Below are 22,489 nucleotides of genomic sequence, written 5' to 3' on the forward strand. Positions count from 1 at the left end.
CGACGCGTCTCGCTGCCTCCGCTGATAGATTAAACGGATCCAGTTACCAGCCCTGCCGGCCGCTCCTGAACGTCCCTTAATTAAAATGCACCCTTCGCAGAAGGCGCCCAGCCAGCCAGGGAGAACAGAAGCACCTCTGTGTACATTGCGTGTATCTTTATTGTCGCAAAGCCACTTTCGAGGGCTAGATGGTGAAAAGCAGGATATACATTTTTAACACAGACAAATGAATACGTTTCAAATCAGGAAGGCTATTGTGCAGAAGATGGAGCAGGACTTAAGGACCAAGGAGTGGAAATTGCAATAATTTTAAACACTCAGTAATTGCCAATGGAATCTAGTATGCGTCTTTTTAGAAGTTCAAATGAGTTTGCTTCCAATAATGCGTACTCGCCACACATAGAAGAAGAAGAGGAGTTTGGATTTGATATCCCGCTTTATCACTACCCGAAGGAGTCTCAAAGGGACTAACATTCTCCTTTCCCTTCCTCCCCCACAACAAACACTCTGTGAGGTGAGTGGGGCTGAGAGACTTCAGAGAAGTGTGAATGGCCCAAGGTCACCCAGCAGCTGCAGGTGGAGGAGCGGGGAAGCGAACCCAGTTCACCAGATTACGAGTCCACCGCTCTTAACCACTACACCACTACTACACTCTACTACATAGAGAGGTTCTTATATCTCGGCTCTTTAGTATGCTGTCCACGGATACTTTGCCCAAGAATTACACCCGAGAAGAACCCTGATGAGCCCTCTCCTTCCCGCCCCCAAATAGCAGGAAAAGAACATTTCACGTGCACGCAGTAATTTAGAGATTCCATTCGGTATTCATAGCTGGAATTCATTTCTTCAACCAACACCTTCTCTCTCCCACCAACCTGCCATACTACATGGGCTCATAAAAGAAATCCATTTTGCTCCTTTCTTCACCCTCTTCATCCGGGGGCTAGATAAGCTCCCATTAATGGACGCATGACCTGGCGCCACGCAGCTGGGGAACGCTTTAGATGCTGCCTACTGGCTCCAGGGCCAGAAGCCATATGCTTCTAGCATGAGGGGGAGAGGGGAATGCTCTCTGTGGGTTTCCCATTGGGGTACCTGGTGTGAGAACAGGATGCTGGACTAGATGAGGCCCCTCTGGCATGATCCAGTAGCCAGGCTCTTCTGTTAGTCTTAGCTGGGCCAGGCTATTCATTTGAAACTCTCTGCCTCATGGGTACCTTCTCTGGATGGACCAGGCTTCAGCCACAGCTGTGGTGGGGCAACCATTGGCCCCCCAGCCAGTATGAGCAACGGGCAGGGACCATGAGAGCTCCCGATATGCCCCACGGAGGACACCCTAGAGGTCCCGGGCCCTAAGGAAGTCAGATTAGCCTCAACCAGAGCCAGGGCCTTTTCAACACTGGCTCCGGCCTGGTGGAACGCTCTGTCTCATGAGACCAGGGCCCTGCGGGATCTGATTTCTTTCCACAGGGTCTGTAAGACAAAGATGTTCCGCCTGGCCTTTGGCTTGGAATCAATTTGATTCCCTCCCCCTCTTCTTCTGTGTTGGAGTTCCTATTTGGGGACTTCCCTGGCTTTTTTCTGGCCCATGTAGGACCAGTCTAGATAGTTAGCCTTGGTGCAGACTTGACGTTTTTATCCCCAAAAAAGTTTTTGATTGAGTTCCACTGAAATGAGGCTGCATTTTAATGTTTTAATGTTGTGTTTTAATTTTGTTTTTTAAGCTATATTCTAATCCATTGTTTTTATATTTGGTGTTAGCCGCCCTGAGCCTGGTCTTGGCTGGGGAGGGCGGGGTATAAATAAAATTTATTGTTATTATTGTTATTGTTATTGTTATTAAATCCACCAACATTTTTTTGGGTGGAGGCAGCTCCTCCATAGCTTCTTCTGTTCTTAAGGGAGGAAGGTGAATAAAGACACCTCTTTTGCATATACAGTGGTACCTCGGCTACATACGCTTCAGGTTACAGATTCCCCTAACCCAGAAATAGTGCTTCAGGTTAAGAACTTTGCTTCAGGATGAGAACAGAAATCGGGCTCCGGCAGCGTGGCAGCAATAGGAGGCCCCATTAGCTAAAGTGGTGCTTCAGCTTAAGAACAGTTTCAGGTTAAGAACGGACCTCCGGAAAGAATTAAGTACTTGACCCGAGGTACCACTGTAGATCTGTACACTGAAAGATCCCCCCTTTTCCATTTTTTGTACACATCCTTTTTTAATCTTAATTCAGTTAAAAGTTCTTTAGATAGCCACCCTGGCTTCTTTAGGCACCTTCCATGTTTCCGTCTCATTGGTATTGCCTGTCGTTGTGCTTTTACTATCTCCCTCTTAACAAACTCCCAGCCATCATGAACTCCCTTTCCTTTTAGTATTGCTGTCCATGGGATCTCACCCAGCACTTCCCTAAGTTTTATGAAGTCGGCTTTCTTAAAGCCAAGAAATTGAGTCCTAGTATGCTTGGCTGCTCCTTTCCGCTGTATAGTAAACTTCAGAAGAGCATGATCACTCGCGCCTAATGATCCTTCCACATCTACCCCACTAACCAGGTCATCAGCATTGGTTAGGACCAGATCTAAAATGGCTGTTCCTCTTGTTGCTTCTCCCACTTTCTGGACAATGAAGTTGTCTGCAAGGCCAGTGAGGAATCTGTTTGACCTTATGCTCTTGGCTGAGTTTGACGTCCAACAAATATCCGGGTAATTGAAGTCCCCCATTACTACTATCTCCCTTCCTTTTGCATGCTTGGCCATCTGTTCCAGGAAGGCATCATCTATGTCCTCCGTTTGGCTTGGGGATCTATAGTAAACTCCCACAATGAGGTCTCTGTTATTCTTCTCTCCCTTAATTTTGACCCAAATGCTCTCACTTTGGCTTTGAGGTTCTAAATCTTGGATCTCTTCACAGGTATACACATCCCTGACATATAACGCCACTCCTCCTCCTTTCTTGTCTGGTCTGTTTCTCTGAAATAGATTGTATCCCCCCATTATTACATTCCAATCGTGGGACTTATCCCACCAGGTTTCAGTGATGCCTATTATGTCATATTTAGTTTGCTGTACCAAGAGCTCAAGCTCATCTTGTTTATTTCCCATGCTTTGCGCATTAGTGTACAGACATTGAAGTCCATTAATCATTCCCCCGTGTCTCTTATTTAAGGATTTTTTCCTCCCACTCAGTGGATTTGTAACTGGCTGACTGCCCGAACCCAAAGGTTGCTCATCAATGGTTCCTCTTCATCCTGGAGAAGAGTGACTAGTGGGGTGCCACAGGGTTCTGTCTTGGGCCCGGTCTTATTCAACATCTTTATCAACGACTTGGATGATGGACTCAAGGGCATCCTGATCAAATTTGCAGATGACACCAAACTGGGAGGGGTGGCTAACACCCCAGAGGACAGGATCACACTTCAAAACGACCTTGACAGATTAGAGAACTGGGCAAAAACAAACAAGATGAATTTTAACAGGGAGAAATGTAAAGTATTGCACTTGGGCAAAAAAAATGAGAGGCACAAATACAAGATGGGGGACACCTGGCTTGAGAGCAGTACATGTGAAAAGGATCTAGGAGTCTTGGTTGACCACAAACTTGACATGAGCCAACAGTGTGACGCGGCAGCTAAAAAAGCCAATGCAATTCTGGGCTGCATCAATAGGAGTATAGCATCTAGATCAAGGGAAGTAATAGTGCCACTGTATTCTGCTCTGGTCAGACCACACCTGGAGTACTGTGTCCAGTTCTGGGCACCACAATTCAAGAAGGACACTGACAAACTGGAACGTGTCCAGAGGAGGGCAACCAAAATGGTCAAAGGCCTGGAAACGATGCCTTATGAGGAACGGCTAAGGGAGCTGGGAATGTTTAGCTTGGAGAAGAGGAGGTTAAGGGGTGATATGATAGCCATGTTCAAATATATAAAAGGATGTCACATAGAGGAGGGAGAAAGGTTGTTTTCTGCTGCTCCAGAGAAGCGGACACGGAGCAATGGATCCAAACTACAAGAAAGAAGATTCCACCTAAACATTCGGAAGAACTTCCTGACAGTAAGAGCTGTTCGACAGTGGAATTTGCTGCCAAGGAGTGTGGTGGAGTCTCCTACTTTAGAGGTCTTTAAGCAGAGGCTTGACAACCATATGTCAGGAGTGCTCTGATGGTGTTTCCTGCTTGGCAGGGGGTTGGACTCGATGGCCCTTGTGGTCTCTTCCAACTCTATGATTCTATGATTCTATGATCCAGCAGACCACTTTGATGGTCTTATTTGGGGGAAGCGGAACTCTCCATGGTGCTGAAACCACTGGCCTCCTTGCCTGGTGGGGCAAGCGGCTCACTTGGAACTCACCATGGTGCTGAAACCGCTTAAGGGTTGTGGGCTGCGGGATTGCAACTCCCAGCATGAGCAATGGGGGCCGGGCCGGTGGGAGGGGGTGGCCCTCCAGATGTGCACATTCCCATTTGGAACCAGCTTTGTCTTTGTCCACCAAGCTGATCAAAGCAAATCCCTCTGCCCCATATCAAGGAGGGGTTTTTTATAACTCTCCCCCAATAATCCATGCATTGCAGGGAGCCGCACAATAATAATATAAGAAGATGCCTCACCTTCTCTTGTCTACATAATTAATCAAGAGGGCAGAAGTAGCCCCCCTGAACACACACACACTCAAAAACACAACGTAGTGGTCTGCATGTGATTACTAGCCAGTGCTTCTGCATTCCCAATGATAATTTCATTTCTGATCTGCCATCTTGATGTATTATTTACTGGAACCGAGCAAGAGATTACTCCACTCCCTGCCTCCCATGCCTCTCCCCACCCCCTTCGCCATCACCATCACTCGGCTTGCTTCAGAGTTTCCCTGCGGGGGAATGGAGCTTCCATTTAAGGTTGGGGGGGGTAGAGAGGAAAGTCTGTGCCAGAAGCTGCATTCATGCAAGGAAACAGATTGCCTCTCAGCTCCCGGGGATGACAGGCTGTGTGTTTACAAAAGAGCAGGGAATGGCCTCGGCTGAGCGGGGGAGCACCTGCTCTGCGTCCAGAAGGGTCCAGGTTCAATCCCCGTCATGTCCAGCTGAGCTAGATGGACCAAAGGTCTGGCTCAGTTTAAGGCAACTTCCTGTTTAATTCAGTCGCTTCATCCAGAGGCATGAGGAATAACATCTCACTTTATATTTAGGGAAAGAACGGCAGCTCAGAGGCAGAGAACCTGCCATGCAAGCAGAATGGCCTGTGCTCAAGTAGGGCTGGGAACATCCCGCTATCTGAAACTCTGGAAACTGGACACCAACAGAACGGACAATACCAAGCCAGGCAAACTAATGATTAGATTCAGTGCAAGGGACACGGGTGGTGCTGTGGATTAAACCACAGAGCCTAGGACTTGCCGATCAGAAGGTCGGCAGTTCGAATCCCCACGATGGTGTGAGCTCCTGTTGGTCGGTCCCCGCTCCTGCCAACCTAGCAGTTCGAAAGAAAATCAAAGTGCAAGTAGATAAATAGGTACCGCTCTGGCGGGAAGGTAAACGGCGTTTCCGTGCGCTGCTCTGGTTCGCCAGAAGCGGCTTAGTCATGCTGGCCACATGACCTGGAAGCTGCCTGTGGACAAACGCCGGCTCCCTCGGCCTATAGAGCGAGATGAGCGTGCAACCCCAGAGTTGTCTGCGACTGGACTTAACGGTCAGGGGTACCTTTACCTTTCTGGCAATTTTTTATGTTCCTATGCTTCAGCTTGAAGTGCAAAATATCTGCTAACTGTGGATGCAAAACAAAAAACAACCACCACAACAACCCTGGAAAAATAAGGAGCCTCTTCCGACTTGTCTGCCTGCCAAGCAGACTCACACGGTGGAGGCGGCCAATTCGTCTGTGTCCTGCACAATGGCAGCTCCCGCAGGAATGCAGAGGGCTTTTTAAAAAACGGCACCACTTCTCTAAAACAGGAAAACTAAATTACTGTGATCAGCTGCTAGAACAATAAAAAAACAGCCACACACACCCGTCTTTGACCTTTCGGGAAGTCAGAGCCTCCCTTGCAGGAAGGAAACCTGGGGTGAGAGAAAGAGAGGGAGAGAAACAGGAAAGAGTTGGAAGGGAATGTGCCAAAAATAGTTCAGTGGCAAAAGGATAGGCTGACTGGGGAAAGACACAAAAACACAATCTGTCCTGCCCTTGCTTAACAATTGCAGCATCTGTTGATACGCTTATTTATTTGGGGGGAAGGGAGCTTTCTATCATGCAATGTCAGCCACTAGATGGAACAGAGGACACTCCCATTCACATATGCCTGGGCTCAGAGATCTTCAGAGGAGGCCTTTCTCTCAGTCCTGCCACCCTCACAGGCATGCTTGGTGGGGATGCAGGAAAGGGCCTTTTTGGTGGCTGCCCCAAGACAACTTTGGAACTCTCTTCCTAGAGAAGCTAGAGTGACTCCCTGCTTGCTATCCTTCCACCGGCAGGCTTTGTGGAACTGACTGTTATTTTCAAGGAAAGGGCTTATAATTCTGTGCTGTTTTTACTGTCTGTATTTTACCGTATTTTTCGCCCCATAGGACACACTTTCCCCCCTCCAAAAATGAAGGGGAAATGTGTGTGCATCCTATGGGGCAAATGCAGGTTTTCGCTGAAGCTTGGAGAGCGAGAGGGGTCGGTGCGCACCGACCCCTCTCGCTCTCCAGGCTTCAGGAAGACATCCGCAGCCTAGGCAGCCCTGCGGGAGTTCCCACAGGGCTGTCTAGGCTGCGGATAGCAGTCTGGTTCCCGGAGCACCGGGCGCGCTGAAAGCAGAGCGCCCGGCGCTTCGGGAAAACATCCGCAGTCTAGGTAGCCCTGCGGGAGTTCCCGCAGGGCGCCCCACGCTGCGGATAGCAGCCTGCCGCCCGGCGCGCCTTGAAGCAGAGCGCCCCTCGCGCCGGGCAGACATCGGCCAGCCCCACAAGCTCGGGGGACAGCAGGGAGGTGCAGCGCCACCATCCTGCTGTTCCCCGACCTGGTTTTGGGGGAGAAATAAAGGAAAACATTTTTTCCTTTATTTCCCCCCCAAAAAACTAGGTGTGTCCTATGGGACAGAGCGTCTTATGGGACAAAAAATACGGTAACAGATTTGTTTTAAATATTGTTTGAATTAGATTGATTACTTCTCAACTAATATTTTTCACATTTTTTTTAGCTTTCCGTATTTTATACGGGTTGTTTTCATTCATGTAAGCCACCTTGAGTCTCAGTCTGGAGTAGTCAGGATACAATTAAATATTGTAATAAAAAAGAAGAATAAATTTTAAATATTATTCTTATTCTTATTCTTATTCTTATTTCTACCCCGCCCATCTGGCTGGGTTTCCCCAGCCACTCTGGGCGGCTTCCAACAAAATATTAAAATACAATGGTCTATTAAACATTAATAGCTTCCCTAAACAGGGCTGCCTTCAGATGCCTTCTAAAAGTCTGGTAGTTGTTCTTCTCTTTGACATCTGGTGGGAGGGTGTTCCACAGGACGGGCGCCACCACCAAGAAGGCCCTTTGACTGTTTCCCTGTAACTTGACTTCTCGCAGTGAGGGAACTGCCAGAAGGCCCTCGGTGCTGGACCTCAGTGTCCAGGCAGAACGATGGGGGTGGAGACGCTCCTTCAGGCATACAGGACAGAGGCATATTAAGCTAGTTTCTGCATATAGTCACTCTCACACTTTTCTCTCTGCCCTCCATCCAGGCGAGCAAGGGACGTTGTCCGAGTCCAAGGACACATTTCCAGCCATGCAAAACCATTCAAGGAGAGTGTGAAGCTGGGCTGGTGAGGGGCGTGGCCCGAGGAGAGGAGGCGTGACCTAGGGAGAGTTCCAGGGGGCCAGAGGGAGAGACCTGGGGGGGTCTGCATTTGGCTCCTGATCAGAGGTTCCTCAGCCTTGCTCTATCAGCAGCCTGTGAGCTCATACATGTACCAAGCCACCAGTGGGTTTTTCCCTTTGCCAGGACTATGAATTGGAGAAGGCTGCTCGGTCATCCAGCCACCAAGTGACAATCCAGTAAGAGAGACTGCTGACTCGTAGATTCATACAGTTGGAAGGGACCCCCCCAAACATCATCTAGTCCAACCCCCCTGCAATGCAGAAATCACAGTTAAAGCATCCCTGACAGGTAGCCATCCAACGTCCAAGAAAAGAGCCCGGCAGCTTCTGAGTGAGTCGGTTATGCTGTCAAACTTCAAACAAAGCAACTGAGTTTAATGCTCTTAATTTTGTTCTGTCGTATCTCTAACCAAAGAGACTCTGGCTGTCTTAACAGGAAAGTCAGTCTTTGCCAGCCAGGTGGGGAACAGGGACACAAGTTCTTATCCTCGGCCTTCAGAATAATCTGTTGAGCACATTTTAATTCAACTGTGAACTAGCTAACCGATTTAAGTATTGTTCCGCATGCAGGTCTTAAAGTTTCGTGTGTGTTTTTTAAACCGAGAGGATGGCTGAAGCTCACACCTCGTACCACCCACCAAAAAGGTAATGCAGAGATTTATACGGGTCTGTCATTAATCAGGATTTATTAGGCCACATAAAGGCATATTGATGGGCCCGCCAAGAGGCTCTTAATTTGTTTGGGGGATAAACAATTAATCACCCTCAGGAGTAGGATTGGGGGTGGGAAGAGAAGCAGGAGACAGGGAGATTTTATGGCCTTTTGTTGGCAGGGAAATAATTCAAAAAAATAGATTCTGCTTGTGGGATCGAAAGAGATCAATAGTGACCAAGAGAGGAGAATGAAACCATGGAAAGCACCTCCCTAGTTAAGGAGTAGTAGAAGCCGAGTCCTCAAACTATGGGGTAGGGGGACCCTCTTGTGTCTGGAGGGAGGGGAAGGGTGTCACAATTAAAACGCACATGTTTAGGAAGTTGACAACCTGACTAAACAGAAGCACTGGGGCCAACTTGTGCATTTGGCAACCTCACAAGTTAATGTTTATTACAGACAATGATGTTTATGACATATTCATTCTCTACAAATAGTGCTTTTAAAACAAGTATCAAATCTCTTTATTCTATCCTTTTATTAGAAAGTTAAGTAAAGCTGTTTGTAACAAGAGGGAAGAAGAAAATTTCAAATACTTGGATTCTGCATATCTTATTGGTGAACTCTCAAAATTCAAAAGAGGTCAGGCTAAAAAAAATAACAACCTGGCTGTTATCGACAAGCTCCAGCCCTCCCCAATTATAGGTGGAAATGCTCTGATGTCACAGAATGCTCTGAGAAGCCCATTTGGCTCAATGCCAGCTCACCAGGGAAGTAAGCAGGATTGGAGTCAGGGGATAGAGCCAACTGGGGAGTGGGGAGAAGATACTTATTTTGCTCAAGTTCTCTTTGATTCATTGCTCTTCACACCACATCTACACAGAAAAATCCTGAGAGCTGTAGTTTGCTAAGGCCAGTATTTAGGGTTAGGGTTGGACTAGATGGAAATTAGGGATACGGGTGGCTCTGTGAGTTAAACCACAGAGCCTAGGACTTGCTGATCAGAAGGTCGGCAGTTCGAATCCCCGCAACGGGATGAGCTCCCATTGCTCGGTCCCTGCTCCTGCCAACCTAGCAGTTCGAAAGCACAAAAGTGCAAGTAGATAAATAGGTACCGCTCTGGCGGGAAGGTAAACGGCGTTTCCGTGCGCTGCTCTGGTTCACCAGAAGCGGCTTAGTCATGCTGGCCACATGACCCGGAAGCTGTACACCGGCTCCCTCGGCCAATAAAGCAAGATGAGCACCGCAACACCAGAGTCGGCCACGACTGGACCTAATAGTCAGGGGTCCCTTAGATGGAAATTGCAGCTGTAGGGGTAAACTACAATTCCCAGGATCCTTTGGGGGGGTTGGACTAGATGACCCTTGCGGCCCCTTCCAATTCTACAGTTCTATGATTCTATCACCTCTGCTCACCCGCCAATGGGGAATATCTGTGGTACTCCAGATGTTGTTGGACTGGACTCCCAACTCAGCCAGCATAGCTCCATGGCCAGGGACAATAATAGGAGTTGCAGCCAAGCACCATTTAGGACGGTTGCACATCCCCAGCCCTGAAACACAACAGTCGACATGTGGTTTGCAAGCAAGGTAAAAGAAAACGTACAGGAGAACATTAGGATCAAAAGTAAGTTGTGAGGGGCACCTGGGAGACCATCCAAACCAACCCCCTTTCCAAAGGGACAGCGGTCTGTCCCTGTAAAGTGCCTGCCTACCCTTCTCTTAAAAGCCCTCATTCTTTGAGCAGAGTTATCAGAGGTCCGGGTAAAATGCAGTTGCACTGAACTCTGCATGTGCTCAGCGATACTATGTTTTCCCCAAATTTATTGAACGAAGTGGAGAAGTGCAATCGTACTGGACTCTGCAGTTGCTCAGCAATACTCGTTTCCCTAGAAACGTCTCTCATGCTGCAGGGGGTTAGGATTCAAGAAACAGCAAGGAAGCCTTTCTTAATGCGATGCTTTCATCTCCCTTGATCTATGAATAGATTCCAGGCTGCACCTTTTTGCAGCCAGCCCCACAACCCCCAAGCACCCTTCCATTCACATATGCGATCATCTCCAAGCCGCAGCCGTGAGAGTTGACCAGAGTTGACAGCGTCGGTTCGTGCGCAAAGGCTGCGGACGACAATTGCCTTTACTTTCCATAGCGAATGAAAACCAAAGCAACCCTGCAATCGGAGGGGATGGAAGAGGCTGGACAAGGGTAAAGTCATAGCACCAACAGGCAGATAGTCAAAATAAAAAAATTCCTTCCAGTAGCACCTTAAAGACCAACTAAGTTAGTTCTTGGTATGAGCTTTCGTGTGCATGCACACTTCTTCAGATACACTGAAACAGAAGTTGCCAGACCCTTCTATATAGTGAGAAGGTGGGGAGGGGTATTACTCAGAAGGGTGGTGGGAATGGGAGATTGACAGATAGCTGAGATGAGCCTGTTGACGACTCTTAATGACTGCAATAGGTCTTACAGGAAAAGGTGAGAAGGTGAAAAATGGCTTAGTCATGTATAATGAGATAAGAATCCAATGTCTTTGTTCAGACCAGGTCTCTCCATGGTTTTGAGTTTGGTAATGAGTTGCAATCCAACAGGCAGTATTGCATAGTGGTTAGAGTGGTTACAGGTACCCCCCAGTGTAGCAGGCAATGGGGCATGAGGTGGGGAACCCTGCTCTGCCAGTCAGAGTTGCCAACAGTGGGTAGATGTGCAAATAACTCTGCCTTGCTTTAAAGCAAGTTCCTGTAATAAACCTGGCCCATTGCTGATGTTTGTGGGGAGAAGGGAGAGGGGATGATTGCTGTGTGCAGTCCACACAATGCTGCTTCTTTTTAATCTGGGAGGAGATGATAGACAGGGAGGGAAAGAGAAAGGAAAGAGGCAAGCAAAGGCATTAGCACATCAGTTGTGCAGCCAGAGACCCCCACCAAGGCAGGCAAAGAAGCTTAATGAAATTTTAATTAGGCAGCCACCTCGGGTGCCGTCATTTGCCAGATCAGACCCCCACTTTCTCTTGTTCCCAACCTGCCTTCATTACTGCTCCAGAGGAGCGAAGGGGTCCTTCCCTGCCACCCGATCAACATCAAGAATGGAATCCTCATTAGAGAAGCCCCCCCCCCCCAGTTCTCGCACCCCCGTCCTTCCTGCCGGATCAGTATCTTAGCAGACGCTGCACGCTCCCAGGGGGAAAACCCAAAGAGACACACGGTTAGCTTCATCCAAGTCTCCCCAATTCACAATGTGTGATTCATTCATATTAATTAATCCATAGCACATTAATTTGGGGGGGGGGGTGGAGGAGCTGCTGCTCAGCAACAGAGAACCTGTTTGACATACAGAAGGTTGAGGGTTCAGTCCCATGCATCTCCATGTAGGGTTTGGAATACCCACCCATTTGCACAATTTGGAGGAGATTTTGAAGGGTGGGTGTGCTTTGCATATTGTTTCAGAAAGTGCAAATTAGGAAGATTCAAACTGAATTGAATTACTCTCCCATGCCAAACAGGGAGAGCATTTCCCAGCAAGGAGAGCCACTACCCAAAGCCCCCCTCCCCCAGCTTCTCTCTCAGGGCCACCCTCTGGGCTGGAAAAAGATCCTTCCCTTGAATACACAGATAGCCAGGAAAGAGATCTGTTGCCTAAGCTAACCTGAGACTGAACCAAGAGGCAGGACCTGCAACAAAATGTTGCAGTGGGCTGCGTTCCTCGCCAGGGGGCCAGCCAGGCCCTCTGCCAAGACCACTCCATTCAATTTCCTAACACACACACACTCCAAAAAAGTTAAACAAAATTCTTAAGCATGCTTACTGGATGCTTTTCAGTTTTAGCTTTTCCCAATGCAAAAAAAAGCTTTTTCCCCCTACTTCTGCAAGAAGTTCCCACAAACCTGCCGTACTCTTGTGCATGGACAGCAAGTGGTTTGGTTGCAAAAGGAACAGCGCACACAGCTGAATGATGTTAACAGGAGGGATGGTTGCTTCTGCTGGTCTTACTGCGATAACCGATTGCTAGGGCTGGGGTTAGTAATGGGCCCTGAGGCTTCAAGAAACCTAAGGACCCAAGATCTGAAGTACATAATCCAGAGAATTAGGCAATATAGGCTCCCCGCCCTGCAGATGAATCATTTAGGGTATAGATGAGGAAGTTGTATAATGCAAACTGTGACCCTCAGTGTCCCCTCACTCCTGCAAGGGCTAATGGGAGATGGAGACAACCTATGGAGGACCACAGACTTCCCCATTCCGGGCCTGGGATATTAGAAGTGGGGGTATATATATATATATATATATATATATATATGCAGGTTTTGGTGTCTTCGGGTGTCTTCCCGTGTAAGAGTCGGGGTGTCTGTGCGACGTTTCGACGAGGTCTCACTCGTCATCTTCAGGCTGGTGCTTTCGGCTTCTTGTTACTGGAACAGAGCAGAGTAACAAGAAGCCGAAAGCACCAGCCTGAAGATGACGAGTGAGACCTCGTCGAAACGTCGCACAGACACCCCGACTCTTACACGGGAAGACACCCGAAGACACCAAAACCTGCATTCCTGTACCCGTGAAAATCTACGAAAGCAAATATATATATATATATATATATATTGAAGCTAGACACATCGCTCTCAAGCTGCAAAACAAGAAGTCCAGGGAGACCGCTCCTTCGATCTAAAACAGTGTTTGCATTTTTAAACAGACACAGTGCCCCTCTTTCAGAGGGGAAAGGCCCCTTAATTAACCTCCAGGCACGACTCAAAGCATCATTTGTAAGGCGATTAGCATAATTCCCCTTCCGACAAAACACACAGCGTGCATTAATGATCCTTTGGTGAGAGCGGCTCCCTCAGACAAAAGGCACAGGCTGTGTACACACACACACACACACACACCCTCCGGTTCCTTCTCCCAGCCACCGCTTGGGTAAGAGGATTTGCGGGGCGCTACTTCAGCAATGGGGTGGGGAGGCAGGTTTTCCAACAACGTCTGAAGCCAACCTCGGAAATCTTCGAGATTCGTAAAGGTCACCACCCTCTATTGCAGCTGAGACCAGCTTTTTTCAAGGGCAGGGAAATTAGGATCTGGTGGAAATTCAACAGAATGCCAACGGCGCCGATAAAATGCCAGCATAACTCCTGCGACATGCTAGAAGAATGAATAGCCAAGGCAGGGCTGTGATTGGCCCAAGGGTGACAACCGCTGTATCCCAGGGATGGAGAAACATTGCTATGTCTTATCGTAGCTGGTAGCCATCAACAGCCTTGCCCAATCCTTTTTCAAAGTTGGGGGCCATTGCTGTCTCCTGTGGGAGAGAGTTCCATAAGTTAACTATCACTGGCAGAGGAAGAGGGGGGCGGGAGGAAAAGGAAGCTCTGCCACTGTTAACTATGCACTGCATGAAAAAAAGTCTGCCCTAAAGATAATATGGCGCATAGTTCAACCTGGGTGGCTTGGCAAGGGCGTTACACAAACCCATGGAGGAGAAGGTTATCAATGACTACCAGGCACGATGGCTGTGTTGTACCTCTATTGTCAGAGGCAGTATGTGTCTGGGGACCTTTACCTGGGAATCACGCATGGGGAGAGCACGACTCTGCTCTCAGCTCCTGCTCACAGGCTTCCCATTGGGTCACCTGCTTGAGCATTGTGAGAAGAGAAGACTGGAGCATCCTTTGGTCTGATCCAGTGGGGCTCTGCTTAGGCTTCCTGCCAGCATGGCCAATGGCCATGGATGAAGGGAGTCGTAGTCCAAACATCTACGGCCGCACTGTGCACACGGACAACCACAAAGCTTATTCAGAACACCCTGCAAGCCACATCATAAATTCACAGTGTGTATTTATACATGCCCAGCGTCCCTTCTAAATCTGTTCGAACACAGTAATTTAGCAGGCCAAAAACGTTCCCGTTTCTTCGCCACCAAGCTAGGAATAGTAGCCTAACTACTATTAGCACCTAACTAAACTTCTGTGCAGGTTTGAGGCTCCAAATGCCTCTAACATTCAAGCCTGTTTGGCAGTGTGTGATTCTTTTTCAAACCCTTTACAGGGGGTTGGGAGAAGTTGTTGCTGTTATTGCTGTTATTGTTGTATCTTTGGTTTGGGATTTTATTATTTATGTGGAAATTGCTTCCATTTGGTTGTGTACTTTTTGATGTGTTGTTTTTTATTGTTCATGACTTCTGTTACGTTTGTAATTGTGTAAATCCCGTCATGTTGTAAGCCACCTTGAGAATGGTTTCAACTACGGAAAGGCGGCATACAAACAAAATGATGATGATGATGAGTAGGGAAACCTCTGGCTCAGGGTGCCAAATGTGGCCCCTCCAGGCTTCTCTATCTGGCCCTGGGAGCATTTTCACATGCCCCTTCCAGGTCCACAACCCAGATCACCTGGATAAGCTCCCTTTGAGTGCTTTGACCTGCCTGCGACTGTGCTTCTGTGCTTCTGCGCTTAAGCGGAAGAAGGTGTAAAATTGTGTCAGTGGGGTGCTCATGTATCAAACTCCTGACGTTTTCTACGAAGCACATTTGTTGCTCTGCCCACTTCTGCCTTTGGCCCTGCCATGCGGCCAAGGAGGGCGGTTGTTATTTTCAACTTGATTCCCCCATACTAGGAGCACAGTAAAAAGAAAAAAGCCCCCCGAAGCTATTTGTGCTGTTGGAAGAGAGGTACCAAAGCAACTTGCCAAGAGGTGCAGCGTCAGGCCAGGAAAGGGGGAAACCCCACTTTAGCACAAAACCCAGGAATGAAATTGGCAGACGTTCAAGGCAGAAATGCAAACTCTCCAGAATGAAGCCAACTCAGATAAATAGATTAGATATAGATATAGATATAGATGATATAGATATAGATATCAAACTCTCTTGTGCTCCAGATCAACAAGTCTTCCAACCAACTCTTAGACAAGTCAATGAAAGGTGAATTGTAAATACTGCAAAAAAGCCAAGTGGAAGAGCCCAGTTCCATAGCGGTGATAATTAGCTGCCGATTGACATTTCCACTCCACAACAACCATGGCAGTTTCCACAGGGGTAAAAGAGTGTCAGGCTGCTTTGGCTGACAGATCCCATAATAACACATTTGTTAGCCCATTAATGCGCTACACAAGAATTGGCGCTGATTCCACACCATCACTGAGCAAGAACGAAAGATTTGCAGGGGGGGGCGGGGAGGACCAACCCCCGATGCGTGATGAATAAGAGTTTAAATGTTGTTTTAATCCTTTATAAATCATTTAAATGTATACAGTGGCAAGTGGAACCAGCAAGAAAATATAGAGCAATGTCATCTATGCCCCTGTTCCTGTTCAGGGGACCAGCCAGCCAGCCAGCCAGCCAGCCAGCCAACCAACCAACCGTGTACTCCATTCCATTGCATAAATACATGCCCCACAACAAACTACTGAAATGTAATCTTCATCGCTGTCAACAGGAATATTCCAGTTCAGGGTACCTGCCAGCCAGTCAGCCATGCCCTTCAGCAGGATACTCCACTGAATTCTTACATAAAAACCCAGTTTATGTTTCAAACTCATATTCAACGTTCAGGGCCATCACCTACCAAGCATAGCAACTCCTCATTGGCCTTATTCTGGGGGCCTTATTATTCCCCATCCTTACTTTTCTTTGTTAATTGCAACTGACTTTTTTTCTCTAAAGAGCCACCTTAACAACGAGGCTTTAACTGGGAAATGGTTCTAAACACCCTCTCTAAGCCTCCTGCACAAGCTACGATACTGTAAGTCTGCTGTTCTCCTGAGTATTGTCTGGGCTGGCCAGTCCCAAACTGGTGACCCCCTCTCTCTAGGTTTTGGACTACATCTCCCCCATCAGCCCCATCCAGTGGCCCAACTCCCCGGAAGAAGGTTTCAGGCAAAGACAGGTCTTTTCCCAACCCTGTTACCCAATATTTTTATAATAGGAGACGCTGGAGATCAAACCTGGAAGCTTCTAAGAACACCGGAAGCCTAGCTGCTGGAAAATGCCCCTGGGGGTGCGTCCAATGTTAGAAACTCAGATATGTAAGCTATTCGCCAAATGGCACCTTGAACCTAGGTTACAGTCACCATAGTCTATTCGCTGGGGGGTTGGACTAGATGACCCTTGGGGTCCCTTCCAAGGCTACGATTCTCTGATCTCAACTACACTGCTTGGCTGTAGCTTGCTCTTACAACTCACTTGCCCCAGAATGCAAGACAGATGGGGAAAAAGACACTGTGGAAATGGTAATAACTATGAACTGAGGGGCGCTGTGGATTAAACCACAGAGCCTAGGACTTGCCGATCAGAAGGTTGGCGGTTTGAATCCCCACGACAGGGTGAGCTCCCGTTGCTCGGTCCCTGCTCCTGCCAACCTAGCAGTTCAAAAGCATGTGAAAGTGCAAGTAGATAAATAGGTACCACTCCGGCGGGAAGGTAAACGGCATTTCCGTGCGCTGCTCTGGTTCGCCAGAAGCGGCTTAGTCATGCTGGCCACATGACCCAGAAGCTGTACGCCGGCTCTCTCAACCAATAAAGCAAGATGAGCGCCGCAACCCCAGAGTCGGCCACGACTGGACCTAATGGTCAGGGGTCCCTTTACCTTTACATGAACTGAGGCAGTGGTTTTTAAACTGTGGTTACCCAACTGCCATCCAGAAATCCCCTCTGGACCCAAGCCAGTAGCAAAACACGCCTGGCTCCTGGCTAATTTCTAACACTGGGTGCACCTAGTCCAGGCCCCCGCATCTCACAGCAGCCAACTGGATGTCCCAAAGAGAAGCCCGCACGCAGAACCTGAGTGCCAACAGAAACACTCTCTCCACTTGTGATTCTCACCATCCTGCCTTCAACAGTGGAAGGGAGAGCACAACCACCATGTCAGCCTCTGTAAGCCCACTCTTAAAATTCATTCACCTGGGTGGCCATTGCTCCCTCTTGTGGGAGCAAATACCCTAGTACGAACTATGCACTATGTCAAGAAGTGCTTTCTTTTTTCCTCCCCTGAAGCTCCCAACAGATTTCTAACGGCAAAGCACATGCTGTCTGCCTGCTGACACCCGGACAGCCCAGCAAACATCTCCGGCTTCTTTTCTGCTAGGCTTTCGTTTTTGGCATCATCAAAACAAGGCACGCGCGTGCACACACACCCAGGACACAAATTAAAATTAAAAACCTCAGAGGCAAGCCAATCCAGCTGGCAACCTTGACACGAAACAACCTTCCTTGGAAGCCACCGCTGCAGATTTAGGTGCAATTTTACGACGCAATTCCACAGGGACTAGGAGAAAGGCCACCGCGCAATTTCAGAGCATCTCATTTGCATGCAGAAGGTCCCAGGTTCAATTCCCAATGGCACCTCTAGGGAGGGCGGAGAGGAAACTATCCGCCTGAAGCCGTGGAGGGCCGCTGCCCGTCAGTGTAGGCAGTACTGACGGACCAATGGTCAGACTCAGCAAAAGGCAGATTCCGGCTCCAGCTCCTTATTCAGAACCATGAGGACTAGAATTTTATGCTTATTTTCAGTGGAAGGATCACACACCTCTATGGCAGAACACCTGCTTTGCCTGCAGAAGGTTTAGTCCTTAGCATTTCTAGGTGTGGCTGGGAATGTCTCCCCATGGGAAACCTTGGGCAACCACTGCTGCCAGTCAGGGTAGATAGCACTGAGCTAGAAGGACCAATGGAGTTGGAAGGGACCCCAAGGGTCATCCAGCCCAACCCCCTGCAATGAAGGAATCTTAGCTAAAGCATCCTTGACAGAGGGATGCATAACGTGCATAAGGCAGCTCCTCATATGTTCCTTTTACTCCTAGATTCAGTGCCCACCATTCCCTAGTGGTCTGGGAATGCCTCCCCCCCCCCCCTTGCCAAAACCTTGGAGAGCTGCCACCAGCAATACTGAGCTAGAAAGACTAACTGCCTGGCACAATTGATATAAGGCAGCTCCAAGCAGAGGCTCATTGGCAGAGCATCCACTTTGCATGAAGAATGGCCCTAGGTTCAATTGCTGATGTCATCTCCGGGTAGGGCTGGGAATATCCCCTTATTAAAAAGAGAAAGAGCTGTTGCCAGGCAGCTTCCTATGTTCCCATTCAACCAGCCTGTAATTCAGAAGCATGAGGACTAGAACCTTTCTTGGTTTTTAAAAGAAGAGCTGTAGCCCTGTGGTATAGAGCGCCTGCTTTGCCCGCAAGAGGTCCCAGGTGCAATCCCCGGCATCTCCTGGTGGGCTGGGTAGGTCCCGTTATCCGAACCGCCTCCCCACCCCCCCCCCCCGCCGTCGCTGCCTGCCAGTGTGAACAACACAAAGCTAGATAGGCTCGACCCGTCTCTCACCTGCCAGGAGCCGGAGGGGATCTCGCTGAACCTCCCCAGCCCGCCGAAGGTGTAGCAGTCGTACATGTGGCGCAGGGACTCGGAGCAGTGCCACAGCAGCCCGAAGCTGACCTCTCCGCCGCCGGCGCCGCCTTCGCTGCCTTCCAGGGCGGCGGCCGTGGCCACCACCAAACGCCGCCCGCCGCCGCCGCCGCGCTCCTTCACGATCCAAGCCGGCGAGAGGAAGCTGAAGCTGCAGACGGCCACGAGGCAGGAGGACAAGAGGACCCAGAAGCAGCCCACGCAGCTGAACATCCTCGGCAGGGCGGCGGCGGCGGGAGGCGGCTGGCCGCCCAGGGAGCCCGTGGCTGCTCCGGCTGCCGTGCGCTCCCGCAGCAGCAGCGCCGCCGCATCCACGCGTCCGGTGCCGGCGCCTTTCTTCTTCTTCTTCTTCTTCTTCGCCTCCTGCTTCTGGCGCGCCGGCATGGAGGGCCCTCTCTGGCTGGCTCACCTCGGGCCGGGAAGGGCCATGGGACGAGGGGCAGCGGCGCACGTGGCGAGCGAGAGGCGACCTCTCCGTCTTCTTCCCTGCGCGCTTTGGAGAGGTCAGGCGCGCCCTTGGAGAGGTTTGGCGAGCGGTGCGCCTCCGTGCGCAGCGAGCAGGTGCGCTCACTGTCTCTCTCGCCGCCCGCCGCCGAGTGTTTTCTTTCGCTCGGCTCCCGGTGGGCGGCTCCCTGGATCCAGCCTCGCCGTCACGTGGAAGCGTTGCCGGCAAGCGGTGGGGAGGAGCGCGGGGGGTGGCTGGCTCGCGCCCCACCCGGCGGAGGCTTCCCCTTTGCTCGAAGCGGCACCCCGAATCCGAAGCGGCGGTGATGACGACGTGAATCAAGATCAGGAGAGGTCAGGCCAAAGGGGACCCATCTAGTGCAGTGAGCAACCGGGATCCCCAATGGGGAGCGCGCGAGCAGGACCTGAGCGCAACGCCATCTCTCCCCACTTGAGAGTCCAATGTTCAGAAACATTACGGCCTCCGACTGTGGAGGGAGAACCTAGACATCGCGGCTAATAGCCACTGAGAGCCTTCTCCTGAGTCCCACATGGGTTCCAGCGAGGCTGAGAAGGGGGTCTTGTCGTCTGGGCAGCCCAGGACTCCATACGCACTGCCCAGGCGTTGCACACCGTGGAAAGTCACTTCCGTGCTGCGGTACAACTTCACCCCTGGAGGAGCACTCCATTGTCCCAACAGCTTTTAAAGCCATCCAAGTTGGTGGCCGTTTGCATCACAACCTCTTGGAGGGAGTTTCATAGTTTTAACCATGAGTGGTGTCCTTCCTTTTGTTTGCAATCTCCCAACATATACTTTCTCCACTCCACCAATAGATTCTTATGCCATGCCCCCTTTTTCTAAACTAAGGTAAAGGGACCCCTGACCATTAGGTCCAGTCGTGACCGACTCTGGGGTTGCGGCGCTCATCTCGCTTTATTTGCCGAGGGAGCCAGCGTACAGCTTCAGGGTCATGTGGCCAGCATGACTAAGCCGCTTCTGGCGAACCAGAGCAGCGCACAGAAACGCCGTTTACCTTCCCGCCGGAGCGGTACTTGCACTTCTACTTCTACTTCACTTCTACTTGCACTTATCTACTTGCACTTTGACGTGCTTTCGAACTGCTAGGTTGGCAGGAGCTGGGACCGAACAACAGGAGCTCACCCCATCACAGGGATTCGAACCGCCGACCTTCTGATCAGCAAGTCCTAGGCTCTGTGATTTAACCCACAGCGCCACCTGCGTCCCTTTTCTCTAAACTAAAAAGCCCCAAATGCTGTCCCCTTTCTCTCCGTCCCCTGTGAAAAAGCCAAGACATGCTTCATTTTTCACCCACCCACCCAAGGTTTACTTCATTATTACATTTCTATCCCACTTTTCCCTCCAAGGAGACTCAGGTGGGCAGACATGGTTTCCCCCTCCCCCATTTTATCCTCACAACAACCCTGTTAGGCTAGGCTAGCTTGAGACAGACTGTGACTGGCCTAAGATCAGCCATGAAGTTCAGTGGGGATTCGAAACCTGGTCTCCCAGGTCCTAGTCCAGCACTTTTAACCATTACACCAGACTGGCTCTTTAGTGGGTCCTCTGAGGCACACATTTCCATGTGAGGAAGTGTCACAGCGTCCCCTTGGTATTTTTTATTTGAAATGAGGGTGCCAGTGGAATTTTATAAATAAAAATGGGGCAGTCATGAGCCGCGGCTGGTGGCCACTGGGACTGATAAGGCAAAAGACGGGGAGACAAACAGTAGGGAAAGCCAGAGCCAATGGCAGGCAGAGCCAACTACCGTATTTTTCGCTCTATAACACGCACCTGACCATAACACGCACGTAGTTTTTAGAGGAGGAAAACAAGAAAAAAAAATATTCTAAACAAAACAGCGGATGTATGATTTTTGTGGTTCATGCTGTGGCCACAGACATGTGATCTGACGGTGAGTTTGGGGTAGCCCAATGCAAAAATCCTGAGGATCCATGTGGATCCGTGCTTTGTAACCACGTTTTAAGTGGGGAGGGAAGGAAAAGCACTCAAGGGACAAGGAGCAGCGTGGGGTGTGTGGAAAAGGATGCTGCTAATAATGCAGAAGAGGGGTATAAGGGGAGAAGGCTCCTCTCCTCTCCCGCTTTGCTCCTTTAAAACAAGCAGGCTCTGCTTCTCTCCCTCCTCCCCAGCTTAGAGAGCTGGAAAGTTTTGCTGCTATTTAGCGAGCTGAGTGGGGAGGAGAGAGAGAGAGCACGGTTTAAAGCAGCCAACCAGACAGGAGTCGCTTACACCTCTCCCGCTTTGCTGTTTCGAAGCGAGCCACAGAGGAGGGAAGGAAGGGGAACCATGGATCCTCTGCTCACGACTGCAGCAGATCCCCCCGCCACCCGTAGGCATTCGCTCCATAACACGCACAGACATTTCCCCTTACTTTCTAGGAGGAAAAAAGTGAGTGTTATGGTGCAAAAAATACGGTAATTCTAGGTTGTCCCCATCCTCCTCCCAGCTGAGTTCTACTGAGACTGAGGAGGAGGAAGCTGAAAGGCAGAGCCCTGGCTCTGGGGTGGCTGTAAGAAGGCAGGCAGATGGGGGCCTGGCTGAGGGTGAACCAAGGTTGGTGGGGCAGTGCCCCGTTTGGCCCAAATGAACCAGCCTAGGTTGAGGGGGCATTCCAGAGAGTCACTGCCAGTGTGGATAATAGTGAGCTAGATGGATGGCTGACTCAGCTATTGGTTTCGACTGCTGTTTAAAGTCCATCAGGAACAGATCTGGAAACGGTGGGTAGAGGCTGAGGAAAATAATGTTGCACTCAGACCTGGCATTACGGTATTTATAAGGAGGATTTCATTCTTTGGTAAAGATACCACTGAGCGGCTGAACTCTCCTTTTGGGTTGCAAGAGAGAAGTTTTAAAGGCAATTAAGTTTGCAAAAAGGTGGACAAGCGCCCCCTGGTGTTTTCCAATAAAATAGCATGGGATGTTGGAATATGTAAGACGGCTCAGGTAGAACATAGGTCATGGGTCTGAAAAGATTGAAGCTACTTAGCTCTCCAGGGTTTCAGACAAGGGGCCCATCGCAACAATGAGGTTCCATTGGGGACTGAACTTGAGACCTTATGCATGCAAAACAGATGCTCTTACCATTAAGCCACAGCTATTCCCTTAAAATCAGGACACGGGTGGCGCTG

General features: G+C 49.7%; 1 protein-coding gene across 1 annotated transcript in view; it reads right to left on the reverse strand.

The window, feature by feature from the left end:
* The window catches only part of LHFPL7 (LHFPL tetraspan subfamily member 7), a 75,770-nt gene extending 55,761 nt beyond the window's left edge, over positions 1-20,009 (reverse strand). Inside the window, exon 1 of the mRNA XM_082201930.1 lies at positions 18,794-20,009. Coding sequence (XP_082058056.1) covers positions 18,794-19,258 — 465 coding nt within the window. The 5' untranslated portion in view covers positions 19,259-20,009. The remainder of the gene's footprint in view (positions 1-18,793) is intronic.
* Between the last annotated feature and the right edge of the window lie 2,480 nt (positions 20,010-22,489).

The sequence above is a fragment of the Podarcis vaucheri genome (assembly GCF_965113315.1).
Source record: "Podarcis vaucheri genome assembly, chromosome: 15".
In the NCBI taxonomy this organism is placed as follows: Eukaryota; Metazoa; Chordata; class Lepidosauria; order Squamata; family Lacertidae; genus Podarcis; species Podarcis vaucheri.